The sequence below is a fragment of the Chlorocebus sabaeus genome, chromosome 17, assembly GCF_047675955.1.
Source record: "Chlorocebus sabaeus isolate Y175 chromosome 17, mChlSab1.0.hap1, whole genome shotgun sequence".
NCBI classification, from domain to species: Eukaryota; Metazoa; Chordata; class Mammalia; order Primates; family Cercopithecidae; genus Chlorocebus; species Chlorocebus sabaeus.
Genome location: NC_132920.1, coordinates 28,015,200 through 28,038,441, shown reverse-complemented (window position 1 = coordinate 28,038,441; position 23,242 = coordinate 28,015,200). Strand labels below are relative to the sequence as shown.

The 23,242-nt window shown below is 41.0% G+C and overlaps 1 protein-coding gene and 1 pseudogene across 11 annotated transcripts in view; both read left to right on the top strand.

Moving 5' to 3' along the window:
* The window catches only part of ZSCAN31 (zinc finger and SCAN domain containing 31), a 28,339-nt gene extending 22,943 nt beyond the window's left edge, over nt 1–5,396 (top strand). For all 11 annotated transcript variants that reach the window (XM_038005811.2, XM_038005813.2, XM_073005770.1 and 8 more), the window contains 3 exons: nt 1,341–1,813; nt 2,508–2,658; nt 3,185–5,396. In XM_038005811.2, coding sequence (XP_037861739.2) covers nt 1,433–1,813; nt 2,508–2,658; nt 3,185–3,873 — 1,221 coding nt within the window. In that variant the 5' untranslated portion in view covers nt 1,341–1,432 and the 3' untranslated portion in view covers nt 3,874–5,396. The remainder of the gene's footprint in view (nt 1–1,340; nt 1,814–2,507; nt 2,659–3,184) is intronic.
* A 3,534-nt stretch (nt 5,397–8,930) lies between these two features.
* On the top strand, nt 8,931–11,535 carry LOC140708845 (small integral membrane protein 15-like; annotated as a pseudogene).
* Nucleotides 11,536–23,242: the final 11,707 nt, after the last annotated feature.

Below are 23,242 nucleotides of genomic sequence, written 5' to 3'. Positions count from 1 at the left end.
AGAAGAAGGATATTTTTTCAGATGATAAGAGACATGTAGGACAGAGCCAGATCACCCCAGTGGATCTTTTTAACCTCATCTCTCACATTTTTACCCACAACCCATATTCTATAGTTCAGCTTTGCCTGTCCTTATCGCCGTTGTGTGTGCCCTTAAATACCTTTCCTCATGTTGTTTGCTTGATTTATGATGGCGGATCCCTTCCTTTCTCTGCCTGATAAATTCCTGTTCATGATTTTAGCCTAATTCAAATGTACTTGCCCCTAAGTCATATTCTTTCAATGTTCCATACCCAGTCAGAAATTATTTTTTCTATTCTTTACTCCCTGAATATTCTGGTGAGGCCTCTATTATAGCATTAATCATCTGATATTATATCTAGTTTTATATATCCTGTTCTCCTCCTAGATCTACCATATAAACATATTGCCCAGGCCTTTAAATCACTTCTACAGACTGAGTATCCCTTATCCAAAACCCCTGGGATCAGAGTATTTTGGATTTCAGATTTTTCTGGATTTTGGAATATTTGCATTAAACTTAACAGATCCATAATCTGAAAATATGAAATATGAAATGCTGCAATGAGCATTTCCTTTTAGCATCATGTCTGTGCTCAAAAAGTAAATATCTCTTGCTTTTTCATTCCACCGTTACCTAATTCTCCTTCCCAGAGGTTCACCCTTCTATATCAGTTATCTGTTGCCATAATAATGTGGTATAATAAATAGCCACAAAATATTAGTGGCATATAGTGATAAACTTATGTATAGCACGTGAGTATATGGGGCATAGCTTACCTAGGGTGGGCAGGCCCTATTTATACATCTGCATTCAGTAGCTCTGCAGACCTCAGGCTAGGCCTGCTCACATGTCTGGCAGTTAGCTGGCTGTCAACTAATCTAGGATGGTCTCATCTACTCCACTGGGGTGATCTGGCTCTGTCCTATATGTCTCTTATCATCTGAAAAAATATCCTTCTTCTGGCAATTTCAGAGGGCAAGAGTAAGCAAACCCAGTTACACAAGTACTATTCAAACCTCTGCATGCATCACATTTGCTATTATCATTGGCAAAATCAAGTCATATTGTTGAATTCAGTGTCACAATGGAAGGGCACTGCAAAATATTAATACATGGCTACAGGGAAGGGGGAAGAATTGAGGCCGTTAACGTATTCTGGAATAGCCTTTTCCCAGTTGCTAAACATATGTAAGTCAGTAACTATATATACATTGTCTTAACATAAATGATAGAATACCATTCATATTTCCATACTTTGCTTTTTTCCCCACTACTTTATGATTTATTTCCATTAATATATAATGTTCTATCATCAGGTGTCTTCTAAGGAAGATTAAATCAGACAATTTTAAATCACAGTTATCCTTTCACCTAAAGCCAGAGTGAGCCTTCTAAATTAACTCCAGGAATGGCTTCAAAAGAGGAACAATACGATCTTAAGATTGTGAAAGTGGAGGAAGACCCTATCTGGGATCAAGAAGCCCACCTTCGAGTGAACAACTTTTCTGGCCAAGAAGCCTCCCGACAACTTTTTAGGCAGTTTTGTTACCAAGAGACTCCTGGTCCCCGAGAAGCTCTGAGCCGGCTCCGAGAACTTTGTCATCAGTGGCTAAGGCCAGAAATCCACACCAAAGAGCAAATCTTGGAGCTGCTGGTGCTGGAGCAGTTCCTGACTATGCTGCCTGAGGAGCTCCAGGCCTGGGTGCGGGAGCACCATCCAGAGAGTGGGGAGGAGGCTGTGGCTGTAGTCGAAGATCTGGAACAAGAGCTTAGTGAGCCAGGGAACCAGGTGAGAGGACAAAGATGGACTTCTAGACATTAAATACTAAATGAAAGGTGGGGTTTGGTGACACAGGTTGGTTGGCTATAGCTATATGTATTAGTTCTCTGTTGTGTAACAAATTACCCCTAAACCTTAATGGCCAAGACTACAGTCATCTGAAGACAAGATTCAGGTAGGTGGATCCACTTCCGAGATGGTTCACTGGTACAGTTGTTGGTAGGGGGCCTCAGCTCCTCACCGGCTATTGGCAGGAGGTCTTAGCCCTTTACCATGTTGGTATTCTTCATGGGGCTGCTTGAGTGCCCTCACAACATGTCAGCTGGCTTCCTCCAGAGGGAAGAAGGAGAGAAAGAGAGAGAAAGGAAAAAGCCACAGTGCTTTTTATGACTCAGAAGTTATATACCATCTCTTCTGCCTCACTTTCTATTCAGTAGAGTTGAGCTATCAAGTATAGCCCACATTCAGGGGGCTGGGGGTGGGCAGTTCGATTCTACCTGGTAGATTTATTTTAAACCACCATACTAAATTGGGCCACTCTTCCCTGTTTTACTTTTGGGTATGGAATTAAACTCTGGTCCTTCCACTGTGACATCTCTCTAGAAAATGTTTCATATAGTTCCATGTGATATCTTTCATTTCATATTAGCTTGGACTCCTATAATCCCCCTCTTATGAACCAAATGTGCCTACCTGCCTTCAGGCTCTAGACCATGAACATGGACATTCTGAAGTGCTCTCGGAGGAGGTGGAACATCTGAAGGTCAAGCAGGAACCAGCAGACATCCAGCTTCAGCCTATGGTGACACAGCTCAAATATGAATCTTTTCGCCTCCACCAATTTCGAGAACAAGGTAAGGATTTTGACAGGTCCTTTCAGGAGATCTCTGGCGGGTCTATATAGGGCAATAGTTAAGACTGTGAACTCTGGGGCTAAATTGCCTGGGTTGGAATTTAAACGCTGCATTTAATAACTCTGTGACGATGGACAAGTCAGGTAACCTCCTGGTGTCTTCAGTTTATGCATATTTTAAGTGGAGATAATCATAGCACGTCAGTCACAGAGTCATTTGAGATTTAATAAATTAACATATGTAAAACACTTAGAACAGTGCCTGCCTTGTAATGAATATAATATAGTGCCTGCTTATGTGCATCCTCTCTGGGAGCCTCTGGGTGCTCCCTCCAGCCATTTCAGCAGTGCTGATGACCTTACTCTACTAGCTTAAACATCCCTGTTTAACCCAATCCCCTCCTTAACTGGCAGTTCTTCATTCCTAGAACATGTCTGTTTGATATGGATCTTTCTATTTCCATCCTATGATTGTGTTCTTTCATAAAGGAAAGAGATTACATTGTTTGGTCCATTTATTACTCCAGATGGTGAAAGTATACCTGAGAACCAGGAGTTGGCATCAAAGCAAGAAATCTTAAAAGAAATGGAACATTTGCGGGATAGCAGACTCCAAAGAGACGTATCTTTGGATTCTAAGTACAGAGAAACTTGTAAACAAGACAGCAGGGCAGAAAAGCAGCAAGGACATTCCACTGGAGAGAGACGCCACAGGTGCAATGAATGTGGGAAAAGCTTCACTAAGAGTTCAGTACTCATTGAGCACCAGAGAATCCACACTGGGGAGAAGCCATATGAATGTGAAGAATGTGGGAAGGCCTTCAGCCGGAGGTCAAGCCTGAATGAACATCGGCGGAGCCACACTGGAGAGAAACCCTATCAGTGTAAGGAGTGTGGGAAAGCCTTCAGTGCCAGCAATGGCCTCACTAGACACAGAAGAATCCACACAGGGGAAAAACCATATGAATGCAAAGTGTGTGGAAAGGCTTTCCTTCTCAGCTCATGCCTTGTTCAGCATCAGAGGATACACACTGGAGAGAAGCGCTATCAGTGTCGTGTGTGTGGCAAAGCCTTCATTCAGAATGCAGGGCTTTTCCAGCATCTCCGAGTCCACATTGGTGAGAAACCCTATCAGTGCAGTCAGTGCAGTAAACTCTTTAGTAAGCGGGCCCTTCTTAAGAAACATCAGAAAATCCACACTGGAGAGAGAACATGAGTGTGATGAGTTTGGAAAAGCCTTCAGTCAACATTGCAACCTTATTAGGCATTTTAGAATCTGTACTGTTCCAGCAGAACTAGACTAATTCTGTGGACCCTCAGACCCCTAAATGGGGCCATCTTGGAAAGTAAGATTTTCAAGTGGCTTATTCTGTTCATATAAAATTTATTTTGCATTGCAGTGAACCACTTGTCTACAAACCAGGTGTTGGTGCCTCCTGTGTGGATGACTGTGATTGTAGGGGGTTGCTGGGTGGCCTTCTTATTCCCTATCCTTTGGTCCATTTCTAATGATTTCCTTTAAAGGGACCAAATCTTATCTGGAAATAAATTGTTATGGAGGGGCTGTTTTTGAGCAATACTGAGCATTGAACAATTCTAAAAGACCAGTATCTATGTATACTTTTTAAAAAAAGATTGGCTAAGATCAAAGGATATTCAGAGGTGCATCTTTTTCTGTAAGAGTGACGTTTTAAACAAACATAAGGTTTTTGGGAATAAGAATCGTCCACATTCCCACAGGAAATCATTGCTATGGTCTCCCCTAGGAATGTGATAGATAGCTTCTGTAAGCAGCATTATCCATAGTATAAAACCTGTAGTTTTAATGGTTTAGAAATCTATGTCTCGGCCAGGCGCGGTGGCTCACGCCTATATTCCCACCGCTTTGGGAGGCCGAGGCAGGCGGATCACGAGGTCAGGAGATCGAGACCATCCTGGCTAACATGGTGAAACCACGTTTCTACTAAAAATACACACACACACACACACAAAATTAGCCAGGCGTGGTGGCGGGCGCCTGTGGTCCCAGCTACTCCAGAGGCTGAGGCAGGAGAATGGTGTGAACCCAGGAGGTGGAGCTTGCAGTGAACCGAGATCGCGCGACTGCACTCCAGCGTGGGTGACAGAGTGAGACTCCATCTCAAAAAAAAAAATAGAAATCTACATCTCATTTCATATCTAACTCATGTTTTTGATGTGAATCATCAATATATATATTCATATCATGTTAATGAGTTTGATATGAATCATCAACATAGTATATACATATCAACATAACTATGTTGATGATTCATATCAAATTCTCAATGCTGGTCATTACTGTATTTAAGTTTTCCATTTTTGTTACAAATAATAAGATGATACTTTAAAATCTCTGTTCTTCACAAGGTACCTCTTTAATTCATAGCCTTTTATGTCCGCATTATTCTTTTTTGGGGGGTTGGTCAGCAACTTTGAGTGCCATTGCAAGCAGCATCACTGAAGTAGTTTTATAAAGAAAAGAAGTCTGATATCTTGGGCAGCTTGCTGCTTACTAGGGAGACCAGCATGCTCAGACATTTATTGTCAGGGTTAAACATATGCTCTGGCACCAAGTTCAAATCCTTCCTCCCCGTTTGTGAGCTATGGGACTTTAGGCAACTTATCTAAATGCTGCTATGCTATAGCCTCCCCATCTGTAAAACAGAGGATGACATCAGTACCTTCCTCATAGGGTACATAAGATTAAATAAATACAAACTTGTACTTAAAATGTAGCTCTCAATAAATGTACATTATAATTTACATAAGAAATAATACCATTTAACAAATGTAGGTAGAATTTTAAGTATCATGTTAAAATTAGGATATGAAATGCCTCTGCTGACATTGTTACTCTTTTCTCCAGTCAAAACCTAAATCAGAATATTTCAAAAGAGAGGAAATAAAAGTTGAGCTTAAAACTGTTCTGCCCTAAACCTTTGTCTTTGAAGTTTATTTTTAAAATGTTAAAGAATACATATATATGTGTATTTTTTTTCCTCATGGCTTAGGAACCATAAACGATTCTTTAAAAATCACTTACTATTTTATTTGTCAATAGAACAATTAGCAATTAGCTGAATTCAGATTTTCTGGAATAGTGTTTATGAAATTTTATAATACCTACAAATCACTTGAGATCTTGTTAAAATGCAGATTCCTAATTCAAAAGGTCAGAAGGGGGCCCAGGAACCTACCTTTTAAATGAGCAATGTGCTCCTAGGTGCCTCAGATGCTGCTGGTTCATGGAGTGCACTTGAGTATCAAGGTCCCAGACTACCCTGAGGATTAGTATGATCCTTTTAATATGCTAGAGGCACCAAGCAATTAATAGCTTCTTTTCCATCCTTCCACTTGCAACCTCTACATCAGTAGGTAGTCCCTAAACCTGTGCTCCCCTCACTGACCTACGGCCTGTCCCACCCTAAGAGGACTGAGATGCCTGTGAAGTGCAATGGGCAAGTGGGTTGAGATGAGTTCGTAGAGCAAGGCAGCGTCCTCTGCTCTGGAACAGGCAAATAGAGCTAAATGTTTATCCAGGCAATCTAAACAGGACCCATAAATGTTTACTTTAGGAAAAAGCTACTTCTACAGAGCTTCTGCTCCTCTTGCATGAACTTGCAGGGCGAAAGGAAAGGGGCTGTTTGTTGCATGTTTACCAGCACCATGCAGATCTGCCAGTCCACACCCCCAGTCCTCTCTTGGGCTCTCTGAACTGCCTGGACCAAAGGAACGAGGTCCCAGCTGAGGTTTCCTCATATATGGTGCTATGGCATGCCACACTTACCTTCAACACTGAAGCCTGGCGTGGTCCTTCTGTGACTCCAACCCCAGTGCTCAGACAGTCCCTTTCTCTCTCACCTACTCAGAAAAGCAAAGTAAAGCTCACAGAGGAAAAAGCCACAAAATGGAAGACAAAAGGGTGAAGGAGGAACATTTAGGGAATGAGGGACATCCCAAATGAGTAAGAGAGGAGGAGGGGAGAGAGAGGGACGTAAAAAGGGCCCAAATGGGCATGCCTGTGGTAAAGAGAAAATTGAAGGGAGAATTTGGGAATGTTTGGGTTTTGTTTGTTTATTTTTTCTTGTTGTTGTTGTTGTTTTCCAGATTCTCTTTCACTGATCTGGTCCAAAGTGTTGTAGTAGTTGCCACTACCTCCTGCATTTAGCCTCATTAACAGTAACAAGAAGGATTTTCAGTGCCCCTGTAATTAGAGGAGCACCAAGAGACCTAAAGAAGGGAGGCTCAGACTGTGGATAGGGGCACTCTGTCAATCAGCAAACATCCATGGGGCACTTGTTAGGCCAGTGGGTACCACTGCAGGAACTTGGGATACATCAGCAGAGCCGACAAAGGTCCTGCCCTCACAAAGTTTACATTCTAGCAGGAGAGAAGAATAATAGACAATAATCATAATAACTATGTAGTATATTAGAAGGTGATGAAGTGCTTTTGAAACAGAAGAAAGTGGAGCAGTGTGAGGAGGAGTAAGATTTCATTATATGGTGCAGGTGGGGTCAGGGATGCTTCATTGAGGAGGAGACATTTAAACTAAGATGAAGAGGTGAAGTGGGGGTCAGCTCGATGCTATCTAGAAGAAGGATGTTCCAGGAAGAGGTGAGCCAGTGCAAAGGCTAAGGTATGGAATAAAAATAGTTTTCCCACTGAGGTTGTCAACAGATTCTCACAATCAACCTAGAAGAGGAAGGCACAGGTGTTTGCCATACGTGTTTATTGTGTAAACTGAGCACAGTGAAGTAAAAGTGATTGCTCACTGTCACATGCCTGTGAGGTGGCAAAGGTCTGCATTCAAGACTGAATGATTCCCCATCTAGTGTTCTTTTGTTGGAATTTTGTTTTCTAATCTGGGTAATTATTATGCTTTTTTTCCTTATGTAGAAGCCAAACGTAATGCCACATAAACAGGTATTGAGTAATTATTTTGAATGAGTAGTTGTGCCCTGAAAGCACTGGAGGGAGGGGATGTGGGGGATAACCTGTTGGTATACAAGAGGAAGAAACCTGGTAGGTCAGGTGCATTAATGCAGGTCAGGTGTGAGAGGCTGGGCAGTGAGGGTGGGAAAGGGCAGCATCATGGGAAGGAAGGGCTGGGAAAGTGAAGACACAGTTAAGTTTGCTACTTGGTAGCATAGCATAGCTATAGTTTGTTACTATCTAGCTGTGTGACTGTGCACAAGTTACTTCACCTCTCTGTGCTCTTGTAGAAAGACATGAAGGTTAGGTGGGTGAGGAGAGAAATCTCAGGAGGTAAAGCAATACAGGTAAAGCATGTAAATCCATTTGTGGGGCAAGTGGTGTATGGGGTGGGGTGGGATCCGGAGTGGTTAGGAATTGGAAAAGAACTAAACAGAAGGTCCCAGGATGTTTGGGGAGTAAGGAAGAGAGTCTCCCACTTGCCTCTTTGCCCTAGATGGGCTCAAAGTGAGGAAGTTAATGACATGAAATATTCTCCAAGCCACCTAAGGAGGCAGCAGAAGGTGGGTCAGTGGTGCAGGACTTGCCCAGGTGTCAAGGTGCCCAAGGGCTTTGGAAGAGTCTCTGTTAAAGATCGGCTCAGCTCAGGGTGCGTCCCATGGTGAGTGGGGTTGTGAGTCCTAGGGTGAGTGGGATGATGCAGGGTGGGGATGCACATTGGGCTCCAGGCTAAAGCCCAGGAGTGACTGGAGGTGTATGGTGCAAGGGGTGCCAAGAACTGTGGTTGGATAAATGCCAGCATTTTAGGAATAAATATAACAATGATAATAGATACTTCTGAAACACCTGGCACTGTTCTAGTTGCTTGACATGTATTAATTCATTTAATCCCCAAACATGATCTAAATGTGTAGTCAACTCCATTTTAAAGAGGGGGAAACTGAGGCACAAGGAGGTTAAGTCACTCACCCAAGGTCACACAGCTCGTAGGCAGCCAAGGCACGAGGCACCCTGCTATATAGGTAATGTTTCTTGTAATATATTAAAAGTTTATTTTAATACATTAAAAGAAACTTTTTCTTATCATCTATGTGGTTACCAAGTTGTACAGTTCATGTGGAAAAGGCAGGATAAATACTTGTTTCCCTTTATTTACATGTTTTCAAAATACTTGGCTCTCTAGCATTCTCCAATGGTGACCAATTTTTTTTTTTTTTTTTTTTTTTTTTTTTTTTAAGAATAATTACAGACTCAGGGATATAAACATACTTGAAGTGTTTCAACTCTTTGCTGTCATTATCTTTACTGGGGCTCAAATTTTCCCATCTTCAAGTGGGAAGGTCTTCAACTTGGCACCTGAGTACTTCTGACTCAAGACCCTTGCTTTATGATACGACAAGATGTTTCAGTCTCATGCCATACATTTCTTGCCTCCGATCTAGATTCAGCCATTTCTCCCGGGAATCCTGATTTCCTTATGGGGATATGGAATTTCAAGATGACAAATTGAATGCTAGCAAAGGCTCACTGCTTTGCTGGTTATTGTTTCCAAGCCTTTTCAATAGCAAGACCTAGGAGATATATATCTGTGTATGCCTGTTTGTTTTTCTTTCTAATTCAGAGTTACAGAGTTTTTACTTCTCTTTACATTTGTATCTCCTCTTGTATTATTATCATCTATTGCTGTATAATGAATTAACTCAAAACTTAGTAGTTTAAAACAATGCACATTATCCTTTCCATGGGTCAGAAATCCAGGTATGGCTCAGCAGGGTCCTAAGCTTCAGAGTCTCTGAAGACTGAAATCAAGGTGTTGGTCAGAGTTGGCATCTCATCTGAAGGCTTAACTGGGGAGAGATCAGCTCTAAGTTCACATGATTGTTGTCAGAAATCAACAAACCCTTTGAGGGTTTTTGGACTGAAGGCCTCAGTTACATGCTGGCTGTTGGCAATAGGAAATCCTCAGTTCCTTGTCATATAGGCTTCTTTAACATGACAACTTGATTAATCAAAATCCCCAAGGGAGAGCATCTGCTAGCAAGACAGAAGTCACCGTTTTCTTTGTAACCTAATCACAGAAGTAACATCCTTTTAACATTTTGTTTTCTATTAATTAGAAGCAAGTTATTTAAAAGGAGGGTGTTGGGGGTGATGGAGGAGAGGCTGGTGGCTACGGCTGCCATGGTTTTCTCCTGGTGCCCAGCAGAAATGGTGGCCGAGCAAGGTGTGGCAGGGCCGACCCAGGATCCCCCAGGACCCTCCTCTCTGTGCAATAAGGGGCTCGCTTTTGCCAAGGCCAAGGGGAAGGGGTGAATGTGGCCCCCATGGGTCTGCAGCCCTGATAGGAATTTAAACTGTCTCTCCAATGTGTATGATAGAAAAAAGACAGACTACCAAGGGTCATCTGAAATTGTGATTGAGTCACTCATAATACCAGGACAAAGTTAGAGATCACTATTCAAGCATCCCTCCTCCCTCCTTCCCTCTCTTCCCTTCCTTCCCTCCCTTCCTTCCTTCCTTCCTTCCTTCCTTCCTTCCTTCCTGCCTGCCTGCCTGCCTTCCTTCCTTCCTTCCTTCCTTCCTTCCTTCCTTCCTTCCTTCCTTCCTTCTTTTATTTTTGTCTTTTGAGGGAGTCTTGCTTTGTTGCCCAGGCCGGAGTGTGGTGCCGCGATCTCTGCTCACTGTAACCTCTGCCTTCCAGGTTGAAGCAATTCTCATGCCTCAGCCTCCCTAGTAGCCGGGATTACAGGCATGTGCCACCATGCCCGGCTGATGTTTGTATTTTTAGTAGAGACAGGGTTTCGCCATGTTGGCCAGGCTGGTCTTGAACTCCTGACCTCAGGTGATCCACCCACCTTGGCCTCCCAAAGTGCTGGGATTACTGGCGTGAACCACCCACCGCGCCTGGCCCCCAGTTTTCATAAGACTGCTATGAAGATGTTTGATATAAAGGCTTGGGCTGAGTTTGTTGTGGAATGGGCTGCAAAGGACCCATATGGCTTCCTTACAACTGTTATTTTGGCCCTTACTCCACTGTTGCTAGCAAGTGTTATACTGTCTTGGAAATTGGCCAAGATGATTGAGGCCAGGGGGAAGGAGCAAAAGAAGAAACAAAACGTCAAGAAAACATGCAAAAGCGAAACGACTGAAAAAGGATTGAAGGACTGAACAGGCTCTGCAACCAGAAGAAATCCTTTGGAAAATTATGCAGCTTTGGAAGGAACCACTAAGGTTTCTTCTTTGGATTTTTGACATTATTATTTAGTAAATGAAATTTGACCAAATGGAAGAATCAGGTCCATTCTGACCTCAATTCTGTAGTAACTTTTAGGCTTGGGTGTAGGAGTTTATAGGTTTCTATTGACAGTTATTGTAAATTAGCATTTAGCATTTATTATGGTACAAATTCTTTTTAACTGACATAGTCATTTCCCACTTAGTAATTTATGTACCGAATGAAAACATCAGTTTATGTACCGAAATGAAAACATCCTATGGGGAAAAATGACTTTATATTATGAACTCTATTCAAATGAACTCTATTTAAAATGGGGTCCTCTTCCCCACAGAAATACAAACTACCATCAGAGAATACTATAAACACCCCTACGCAAATAAACTAGAAAATCTAGAAGAAATGGATAATTTCCTGGACACTTACACTCTCCCAAGACTAAACCAGGAAGAAGTTGAATCCCTGAATAGATCAATAGCAGGCTCTGAAATTGAGGCAATAATTAATAGCCTATTAACCAAAAAAAGTCCAGGACCAGACGAATTCACAGCTGAATTCTACCAGAGGTACAAGGAGGAGCTGGTACCATTCCTTCTGAAATTATTCCAATCAATAGAAAAAGAGTTAAAATGAGAGTCCTCCCTAACTCATTTTATGAGGCCAACATCATCCTGATACCAAAGCCTGGCAGAGACACAACAAAAAAAGAGAATTTTAGACCAATATCCCTGATGAACATCGATGCAAAAATCCTCAATAAAATACTGGCAAACCGAATCCAGCAGCACATCAAAAAGCTTATCCACCATGATCAAGTGGGCTTCATCCCTGGGATGCAAGGCTGGTTCAACATACGCAAATCAATAAACGTAATCCATCATATAAACAGAACCAAAGACAAAAACTACATGATTATCTCAATAGATGCAGAAAAGGCCTTTGAGAAAATTCAACAGCCCTTCATGCTAAAAAATCTCAATAAATTCGGTATTGATGAGACGTATCTCAAAATAATAAGAGCTATTTATGGCAAACCCACAGCCAATATCATACTGAATGGGCAAAAACTGGAAAAATTCCCTTTGAAAACTGGCACAAGACAGGGATACCCTCTCTCACCACTCCTATTCAACATAGTGTTGGAAGTTCTGGCTAGGGCAATCAGGCAAGAGAAAGAAATCAAGGGGATTCAGTTAGGAAAAGAAGAAGTCAAATTGTCCCTGTTTGCAGATGACATGATTGTATATTTAGAAAGCCCCATCATCTCAGCCCAAAATCTCCTTAAGCTGATAAGCAACTTCAGCAAAGTCTCAGGATACAAAATTAATGTACAAAAATCACAAGCATTCTTATACACCAGTAACAGACAAACAGAGAGCCAAATCAGGAATGAACTTCCATTCACAATTGCTTCAAAGGGAATAAAATACCTAGGAATCCAACTTACAAGGGATGTAAAGGACCTCTTCAAGGAGAACTACAAACCACTGCTCAGTGAAATAAAAGAGGACACAAACAAATGGAAGAACATACCATGCTCATGGATAGGAAGAATCAATATCGTGAAAATGGCCATACTGCCCAAGGTTATTTATAGATTCAATGCCATTCCCATCAAGCTACCAATGAGTTTCTTCACAGAATTGGAAAACACTGCTTTAAAGTTCATATGGAACCAAAAAAGAGCCCGCATTGCCAAGACAATCCTAAGTCAAAAGAACAAAGCTGGAAGCATCACGCTACCTGACTTCAAACTATACTACAAGGCTACAGTAACCAAAACAGCATGGTACTGGTACCAAAACAGAGATATAGACCAATGGAACAGAACAGAGTCCTCAGAAATAATACCACACATCTACAGCCATCTGATCTTTGACAAACCTGAGAAAAACAAGAAATGGGGAAAGGATTCCCTAGCTGGGAAAATTGGCTAGCCGTAAGTAGAAAGCTGAAACTGGATCCTTTCCTTACTCCTTATACGAAAATTAATTCAAGATAGATTAGAGACTTAAATGTTAGACCTAAAACCATAAAAACCCTAGAAGAAAACCTAGGTAATACCATTCAGGACATAGGCATGGGCAAGGACTTCATGTCTAAAACACCAAAAGCAACGGCAACAAAAGCCAAAATTGACAAATGGGATCTAATTAAACTCAAGAGCTTCTGCACAGCAAAAGAAACTACCATCAGAGTGAACAGGCAACCTACAGAATGGGAGAAAATTTTTGCAATCTACTCATCTGACAAAGGGCTAATATCCAGAACCTACAAAGAACTCAAACAAATTTACAAGAAAAAAAACAAACAACCCCATCAAAAAGTGGGCAAAGGATTTGAACAGACATTTCTCAAAAGAAGACATACATACAGCCTACAGACACATGAAAAAATGCTCGTCATCACTGGCCATCAGAGAAATGCAAATCAAAACCACAATGAGATACCATCTCACACCAGTTAGAATGGCAATCATTCAAAAGTCAGGAAACAACAGGTGCTGGAGAGGATGTGGAGAAATAGGAACACTTTTACACTGTTGGTGGGATTGTAAACTAGTTCAACCATTATGGAAAACAGTATGGCAATTCCTCAAGGACCTAGAACTAGAAGTACCATATGACCCAGCCATCCTATTACTGGGTATATAACCAAAGGATTATAAATCATGCTGCTATAAAGACACATGCACACATATGTTCATTGTGGCACTATTCACAATAGCAAAGACTTGGAATCAACCCAAATGTCCATCAGTGACAGACTGGATTAAGAAAATATGGCACATATACACCATGGAATACTATGCAGCCATAAAAAAGGATGAGTTTGTGTCCTTTGTAGGGACATGGATGCAGCTGGAAACCATCATTCTCAGCAAACTATTGCAAGAACAGAAAACCAAACACCGCATGTTCTCACTCATAGGTGGGAACTGAACAGTGAGATCACTTGGACTCGGGAAGGGGAACATCACACACGAGGGCCTATTATGGGGACGGGGGATGGGGGAGGGATTGCATTGGGAGTTATACCTGATGTAAATGACGAGTTGATGGGTGCTGACGAGTTGATGGGTGCAGCATACCAACATGGCACAAGTATACATATGTAACAAACCTGCACGTTATGCACATGTACCCTAGAACTTAAAGTATAATAATAATAATTTTTAAAAAAGGAAAAAAAATGGGGTCCTGTTTTGGACAAAGGAAGTTAAGAATGTAAAAGTCAGAACTATCCTGTCTGAGGTGAAAAATATGCTTTGTCTTAAAAGAGCTATAAGGTATTAATTATGTCTTTTATTATCATTGCTTCTTAGAATCATTTCTGGCTTTCTCAAAATAATATTAATCAACAAGTACTTCTATTTGCTGCATTTTTCTTACTTTAGCCTTTGAGACAACTGGTAATTATCAAGACATTTTTCTTTTTTCTTTTTCTTTTTTGAGACAGAGTCTCGCTCTGTCGCCAGGCCGGAGTGCAGTGGCGCGATCTCAGCTCACTGCAACCTCTGCCTCCCGGGTTCCAGCGATTCTCCTGCCTCAGCCTCTCGAGTAGCTGTGACTATAGGGCCACCATGCCCAGCTAACTTTTGTATTTTTAGTAGAGACAGGGTTTCACCATGTTGGCCAGGATGGTCTCGATCTCTTGACCTTGTAATCTGCCTCCCTCAGCCTCCCAAAGTGCTAGGATTATAGTCGTGAGCCAGCGCACCCGGCCACATATTTTGAAATGTAATTTTATAAAGAATCCTCTTACCTTGACTATGTAGAATACCACCTATTGGATAGAACACTTTTTGTACTTTCAAACACTGCCATTTTCTTAGAGATGGCCTGTTGAGAGGAGTAATACTATGGTTTAGAGCTTGCAGTAAAAATCCTAAAATGGTAGTACCTTGGAACCAGTTTATTCTTGTGCTAAGCAGAACTGTAAAATAGTTAAAATGTCTTATCAAGTAATTTGCTGATTACATAGACACCACTTTTTTTATTCCATTTTTGTTTTAACTCATGTGTTAGTGATATTTAATACTTTCTGATCAAACAGGTTCAAAGTGAAACTTTAAATTTCAAATTTCTTTTAAAGAACTCTTAACGAGTAACAGTGAAGTCATACTTCGTAAGTGGTAAAGAAAGGTACAAAATTTGGAAACATTTTGTTGGGCAGAGTAGTAATTGGGTGAAAGAGGATAAATTATCTCAAAATGAGAATGTACTGTAATTGGAAGTAAGGAGCTAAATGATATTTCTTTCAGTTAAGTAGTATAACTGGGATGTTTTATTATTAAACATGGTTTTTATAAATGCATGGTCCAGTAATTTTATTCACTGATAGTATTTAATTCACTGTCAGCTTATTAGTGTTTTCTATACCCCAATAATGAATTTTAACTTACAAAAATTGTCCAGCAGCTACAGTTTAAAAACGAAACTAGAAATCATCAAATAAATTTGATGATTTTTTATAAAGAGGTCCTGGGTTTTTTTTTGTTTCTTTTTTTTTTGGAGGGACTAACATTTTAAATTACATTATGTTATGCAGGTTAGAATTTCAATTACAGCTAAGCAAACTTGTAAACCTTTAGGGCTATGTTCCTCAAATTTGAGAACCTAACAACCACTGAGAATGTTTATGGGCCAGTTTGAATAACACTTAATGCTATTCTTTTAGATTATCAGTCTCCACGTGGTGCCAGTGTGAGCAACACATTGTAACTGAAGGCACTGAAATAGTTCAGTATTTAGTTAAGATATGTCTAAAATACGTTTGGTTTTCTGCAATCAAGCTGTTCATGGAAATAATTTATGTACATATGTTTTACTTATGGTCACATTTTAGAGCAAAAGTATTGAAGCAAAGGATATAGTCATAATTCTCAGTTATCAAAGTTATGGTTTCATCAGTTCTGTTGTAACAACGTAAAGATATTTAACTAAAAGTCTGTTTTCTATAATTTCTGGTATATTCTTAACACATGCCTATTTTGTATTTCTTTGACGTATGCTGCTATTTTTTTTCCACTTTTTCCTGTCATTTACAGAGCCTTTTTATATATGTGAGATCAAGATTTTACAATATTTGTGTGGTGTGTGTGTGTAAGGGTCCAGGAAATACATAGAATATTGTGAGGTCTGGGATTCTTCAGAAAAATCATCTCTCACTGCAACAGAGTACTATTGTTGAAAGAATCCCATTTACTATTATCTAGAATACTTCTTTTAAGAAATTGTTTACCTATTATGTTGTTTCTGAAGTTCTGAGAACTAAGCACAGTCAATAACATTTTTATAGCTGGTTTGACGGGAAAAAGAAAGCTATCCCCAGGTTGCCTGTAACAAACATTTAATCAAAAATAAGCAAATAAATAAAAGTTTGTGTGTCAGAACTTGAAAAAAAAAAAAAAAAAGGAGGAGATTATGCAAGGCCTTGAATACTGGGAAGTGGGATTACTGGGGGACATTTTGGAGGCTGTCACTCACACTCAGCTTCCATGTCAAGTATCCCAGTTCTCAAAGACAGTGGGGAATGACAGAATTAAAACATGACATCATATGTGCATTTAAAATTTTAATACCACTAAACTGCCTCCAAATTGGCTGTGCCAATGTATATTACCACTAGCACAGTATGGTTGTGATTCTGTATCCTTGCCCATTATCAAACTTTTAAATATATACCAAGCTTTTAAGTGTGTAAGTATCTTGCTTCTATTTTTAATCTTTGAATACTAATGAAACTACACATCTTTTTAAATCATTTATTGGCCATTTGCATTTCCTCCTTTGTAAATTCCTTATTCATATCCTTTGTCTGATTTTCTGGTAGGCATTTTAACTTTTTCTTATCAGAGGGTAGAAATTCTTTATATTTTAGATATTAATCCTGTGTTATATGTGTGTATGTATATTTATATATAGGATATATGTATATGTACATGTATATTTATTATACAATTTCATTTTTTATAAAAATTAGGACTAACCCTGAAGATAAAATGCTGAATGGGAATCTTCCTAGATCCCAAAATTATAGGCAGAGTGAACCTGCTACAAATTTTCAAGGCTCAACCTATCTGGAGAACAAGTGAAGTCCTAGTTGTGGTCACTTCCCTGAGGTACAACAAACAGCTATGCAAGAAGAGATTGTGACCTGCTTGGCCATGTAGAAGAGAAAGACTGATTGATCAAGACAGCAGGTGAGAAGGTAGAAGGCTTGGAGGTATAAAGCCAGAACGAGGGGCACTGACAGGTTGGTGGTAAGGAGATTATTTCTTAGAAACTTCAGTCTTTACTGAGCCAAGCTGAAGTTATTAGTTATTTGCATTTTTCAACTTTTTTTTTTTTTTTGAGACGGAGTCTCGCTCTGTCACCCAGGCTGGATGGAGTGCAGTGGCAGGATCTCAGCTCACTGCAAACATCACATTCCAGGTTCAAGTGATTCTTCCACCTCAGCCTCCCAAGTAGGTAGGATTATAGGCACTTGCCACCCTCCTCCGGCTAATTTTTGTATTTTTAGTAGAGATGGGGTTTCACCATGTTGGCCAGGCTGATCTGAAACTCCTGACCTCAGGTGATCCACCCGCCTCGGCCTCCCAAAGTGCTGGGATTATAGGCATGAGCCACTGCGCCCGGCCCTTTTCAACTTTCAAACATCATCCTTGCAGCCCTTGAATGGCCTAATGAAACACTGTTTTTTCTATGTCCTGCAATCTCTTCTCTAAGGATTTAGCCCTAATTCTCATAATAATTTCTACAGAAACCTACTGATTCAGGGTCCAGCCCTTCTCCATAAAAATGACATAATCTTGAAGGATAAATTATCTTTGAGGGCAGGGAAGGCATGCTTAGTCATCCATTTGCAGCCCATAAAGACCCAAGTAAATGAGAACCTCAAAAACCATGTACCTTTCCAAAGACTGGTGAGAAGCAGAGTTTCTTCTGAGATGGAAGTATTGCCAGCTAGAGACATAGAAGTAATCTTCAGGCCCATTTTTTTTTATTCATTTCCCCTTTCATTAAAACTCTATCCATTCTTCTCATGCCCAGTTGATGCACACACAAAATATTTATTAGTTAAATGAATGAATGAAGATATGTGGGCCGAACCAACATCTACCCATTCCTTCTGGAGACAAAGTGTGTTCAGCCTCTTGTTTGTCCTATCATTTGAGTGACCTGCATTTAGTCTGTGTTTCAGCATAGACAGGATAGAATTGACTATAGCCTTTACCATAAGAGTGTTGATGTGACTTTTTGAGAATGTGTGATCTGTGCTTAAGACGCCTTCACATTAGCATGTAAATGTGTACACACGATTACATAGCCACTACACACAATTCTAGACTCAACCATGGCTCTAGGACCAAGTGAAGAACTCTGTGTACTGCCCCTCACAGTTGGATTGCTGCCTTTCTTGGGTTAGTCTCTGTGTTACAGCTACCTCCCTAAAGGGAAAAAGCAAGACATAGAAAATACAAGCATCAAAGAAAGAAAAGAACACTAAAAGACTCCCTGTTGGCTTCTTCCTATGCACTGGGGAGAAAATAACTAGGACCTACTCGGTAGAATCTCCTTTGTTAATTACAACTTCGCCTTTCATATCTGCCTAATTTTGTTATATTCCTTTTCCTAGCTATAATCTTTCATTTACTCCCAGTCCTCTGGCCCTAGAATAAAAATGTGAGCTGCCTTGTATCTCACCTTTAGCTCTCATGCCTGAATTGACGAATCCCAGGTTTCACCTGGATATCCTTACCTCCCCACCAAACTTGTTTTAGTTTCAGACTTGCCAATCTGCACCTCAAACCCCAACTTCTCATAAATGTTAGCTTTTCTGCCTGATTTTCTTTTGATGTTCTTCCTTGACCCCAGGTGAGACTATATAAAGTGTATTATTTCCCTTTCAACCAACCAGCTCCCCTCCCCAACTCTTGGGTTTCCTTAAGTCCAGAATGTGAAGAAAAAGAATTATCAGCAAACTATATCCATATTTTTAAAAATTCCTTTTTGTCAATGCCATAGGTTCAACATATATTTGCTTGAGTCAATATGTGGTTTTCTGGTTTCAGTTCATTGATGATTTGTCCCAGCATCTGTGCTGAAGGGAATTACTGTGCCTCTTTTAGTCATGGACATCTAGATAACATTCAGCAGTCAACAGGACAGTTGGGAATAGCGATTCCTAAATCTTAGCATTTAGATTTTATATATACATGCCACCGTTCAGGGATTAAAAAGTCAGTTTAGTTAACTCTACAGCCTTAAGCAAAGAATGAAAGTAAGGGGTCCAGACAGTCAGGATCCAGAGTGGCTCCTCATGATTCAGTGTTCAGCTTCTACAGAATATTTTGTCCTTTCTTTTTTATGTTCTTTCTTTTTTTTATTTTTTGAGACAGGTTCTCGCTCTGTCCCCTTCCTTCAGTTTATGGCAGTGATCCCTTGCACGCCTTTACCAACCCTCAAGCTTACTACACTTTTATTTCACTTGATTCATCCTGTTCTCCTCCAGGACGAGGACCCGTTGACAAATTCCTTGTATGTTTTCAGATCAGAATCTAAGGTTGAAGATGTGGAGACTAAGAATTAAAAAAAAAAAAAAAAAAAAAAAAAAAAAAAAAAAAAAAAAAAAACTAGCCTTAAAGCAAGAAATACCTGAATAAGTGAAACCCCCTAAAGCAATCCTATGCAGACCTCGAATAAAAGTTTTTCAGTCCCAAATGAGACAGAAGCAGTGAATGGGCAAACCCACAAAGGAAAAAAGGTTCACGTGACCTCCAGATCCACCCGAGGATGCATTTCCTCGCACGGGAAAGACCGTATGAGTGCTCCAAGGGGAAGTCGGCGTGAGAGCGGCGCTCCATCCAACCAGACCTAGCAACTGCGTGTGCCCAGGGGCGCCGGCCACTCCTCCGGCGAGCACTTAGCGCCGCCGTGCGCATGCCTCGGGCGGTTACCGTCGTCTTCCTCAGCTTCGATCTCCTACTCCACGCAGGCCCTACGCGAGCAAACGCTGCGGCAAGCGCTTCCTAAGAACCTCCACCTGCTTCCAGCACCTGCAGGTACACATACGGGTGACAGGCCTGATAACTGCAGCGGCTGCCTGGAAACTGTCAGCCAGAGTTCCTGCCACATCCCGCACCAGCGGGTCCACCCGAGCGAGAGGCCCTATCAGTGTGTATGTGGCAATGCCTTTGGGCCGACCTCAACACTTCTTGGGCACAAGAACCCTCTATTTAAAAAAAAAAAAAAAAAAAAAAAAAGCCAAGAAAAGATGCTAATTGGTAGTGTGATAGCAAGAAAATCTTTGAGTAGAACTTGAATAAGTTTAGATTAATATATGAATCATTAAAAGAAGAAATGAAGAGCTTAATTCTTATACCAGAAGTGCATCTATTACAGCATAAACCAATTATATCTTTGACCAGAACTTATACTTTACTAATAGCGGTAGTCATCTATTTCCCAGACTGTGTCAAGCTGGAGCAGGAGCATGGAAAATAAAACAGAGCTGGAGCTTGAATTGACACTGACATCATCCTTACCTTGGAAGACAAATATATATACTTTGGTAAATTTGTCCTGGAGAGAAACCTTATCAGACAGTTGAATTTGGCGCTATCTTCCTTCTTCATTCTGACTTCCAACATCAGAAACTCCACATGCGCAAGAAGTCTCACTTTCATTTGAGTTTTGCTCTGAATGACAGGGGAGTGAAACCTCAGTAAAGCATGAACTTTACCGGACAAGCAGGAAAATGGCGAATAGGAAGCAGGACTAAATTGCAGCTCCCACTCAGATGGACAGAGCAGTGTGTGGAGACTCACATCGTGAACTTTTGCTCCAAGAACTACCAGGGGAACATACCAGGAAATCCAAGGGAATCCACAGACCCTTTGAAGGAAGCGGATTGCTCATGCAGGCCCCAGGAGATAACTGAAAAACTGCGGGTGCCCAAAGTGTGAAAGGGGGATTATCCACCCCTGATCACCCATTCTCACTAGGGAACCCGAAGGTCCAGATCATGAGAGAAGGATTTGACTTGACCTGGAGCTGAGACAAAATCAGATAGCTGAGTGAAACACAGGGGTAAAAGCAGCAGCGGGAAGAGCCCTATGGGCTCTTGGACCCCAGGGAAGCCATTTCTGACTTTGTCTCACAGAGGTCCTTGGAGAAGGCTGCTAGAGGAACTGAGAAAAGACCACAGAGAGAAGGAAACTTCCAGCTGAACTTTGTAACAATTTTGACCAAATTCAAAATGTCTTGTACAGAACTCCCGGGAGGGGGTGAATCGGGAGTCCAGACACAGCACAGAAACCACAGCAGGTGGGGAGGCACAAAACCTGAAAGCACTGCTTGCTTTCTCTGTCAGGAGGTTGGTAGGCTGGGGCAAGTTCTCAGCCCGGCTCACCTGCTGCCTGGAAATAAACTCAGTGCAGCTGGTAGGGGTACAGTGGGAGTAAGACTGGTCTTTTAACCTGCGTGGGAGCTGGGTGAGACCTGTAACTGCCAGCTTTCCCCAACTTCCCTGGCGACCTGCATGACTCAGCAGAGGCAGGCAATATCCCCCTGGGAACATATAACTCCATTGGCCTAGGAACCATACCTCCATCCCTCAGCAGCCACAGCAAACCCTGCCCAAGGAGAGTCTGAGATCAGACATGACTGATCCTGCCCCAACCTGATGGTCTTTACCCACCATGCTAGCTGAAGACAAACGACATAATCTCTTGGGAGATCTAGGGCCGCACCTGCTGTCTGATCCTCCCCATACTATCACAGCTGATGCTGTCTTGAAAGCACCACCTCCTGGCAGGATGCCAACCAACACAAAACTAGTGCAATAAACAAAACTATAACTAAGGATCCTCACAAGAGCCCATTTCACTCCCCTGCCACCTCCACAACAGCAGGTGCTGGTATCCATGGCTGAGAGACCTGAAGACTGTTCACATCACAGGACTCTATGCAGACTCCCCCAGTACCAGCCCAGAGCCAGGTAGCTCTGCTGCATGGCTAGATCCGGGAGAAGACAATCACTGCAGTTCAGCTCTCAGGAAGCCACATCCATAGGGGAAGAGGGAGAGCACTACATCAAGTAGTCCCCGTGGGACAAAAGAATCTGAACAGCATCCCTAAGCCCCAGATCTTCCCCTCTGACCCAAATGATAAGGAAACAGGAAAACAATTCTGATAATATAAAAAGTTCTTTGATGCCCCCCAAAATATTATACCAGCTCACCAGCAATGTATCCAAACCTAGAAGAAATCCCTGAATTGCCAGAGAAAGAATTCAGGTTGATTATTAAGCTAATCAAGGAGGCACTAGAGAAAGGTGAAGTCAAACTTAATGAAATAAAAAAAAAAAATGATACAAGATATGAAGGGAAAAATCTTCAGTGAAATAGATAGCATAAATAAAAATCACAACTTCTGGAAATGAAGGACACTCTTAGAGAAACGCACAACACACTGAAAAATCTCAGCAATAGAACTGAACAAGCAGAAGAAAGAACTTCAGAGCTTGAAGACAAGGTTTTTGAATTAACACAATCCAAAAAAGACAAAGAAAAAATAATTTTAAAAAATGAAGAAAGTCTCCAAGAAGTTTGGGATTATGTTAACCAAATGTAAGAATAATTGGTGTTCATGAGGATGAAGAGAAATCTAAAAACTCGAAAAATATATTTGAGGGAATAATCGCAGAAAAATTCCCTGGCCTTGCTAGAAATCTAGACATCCAAATACAAGAAGCTCAAAGAACACCTGGGAAATTTATCACAAAAAGATCATCATCTAGGCACATAGCCATCAGGTTTTCTAAAGTCAAGACAAAGGAAAGAATCTTAAAAACTGTGAGGCAAAAGTGCCAGGTAATGTATAAAGGAAAACCTATCAGATTAACAGCAGATTTCACAGCAGAAACCCTATAAGCCAGAAGGGATGGAGGCCCTATGTTCAGCCTCCTTAAACAAAACAATTATCAGACAAGAATTTTGTATCCAGCAAAAATAAGCTTCATAAATGAAGGAAAGATAGTCTTTTTCAGACAAACAAATGCTGAGAGAATTAGTCACTACCAAGCCAGCACTACAAGAATTGCTAAAAGGAACTCTAAATCTTGAAACAAATCCTTGAAATACACCAAAATAGAACCTCCTTAAAGCACAAATGTCACAGGACCTACAAAACAAAAACACAATAAATAAAAAACAAAAGGTATTCAGGCAACAAATAGCATGATGAATAGACTAGTACCTCACATCTAAATACTAACGTTCAATGTAAATGGCCTAAACACTCCACTCCACTTAAAAGATACAGAATGACAGAATGGATAAGAATTCACCAAACAAGTATCTGCGGTCTTCAAGTGACTCATCTGACAC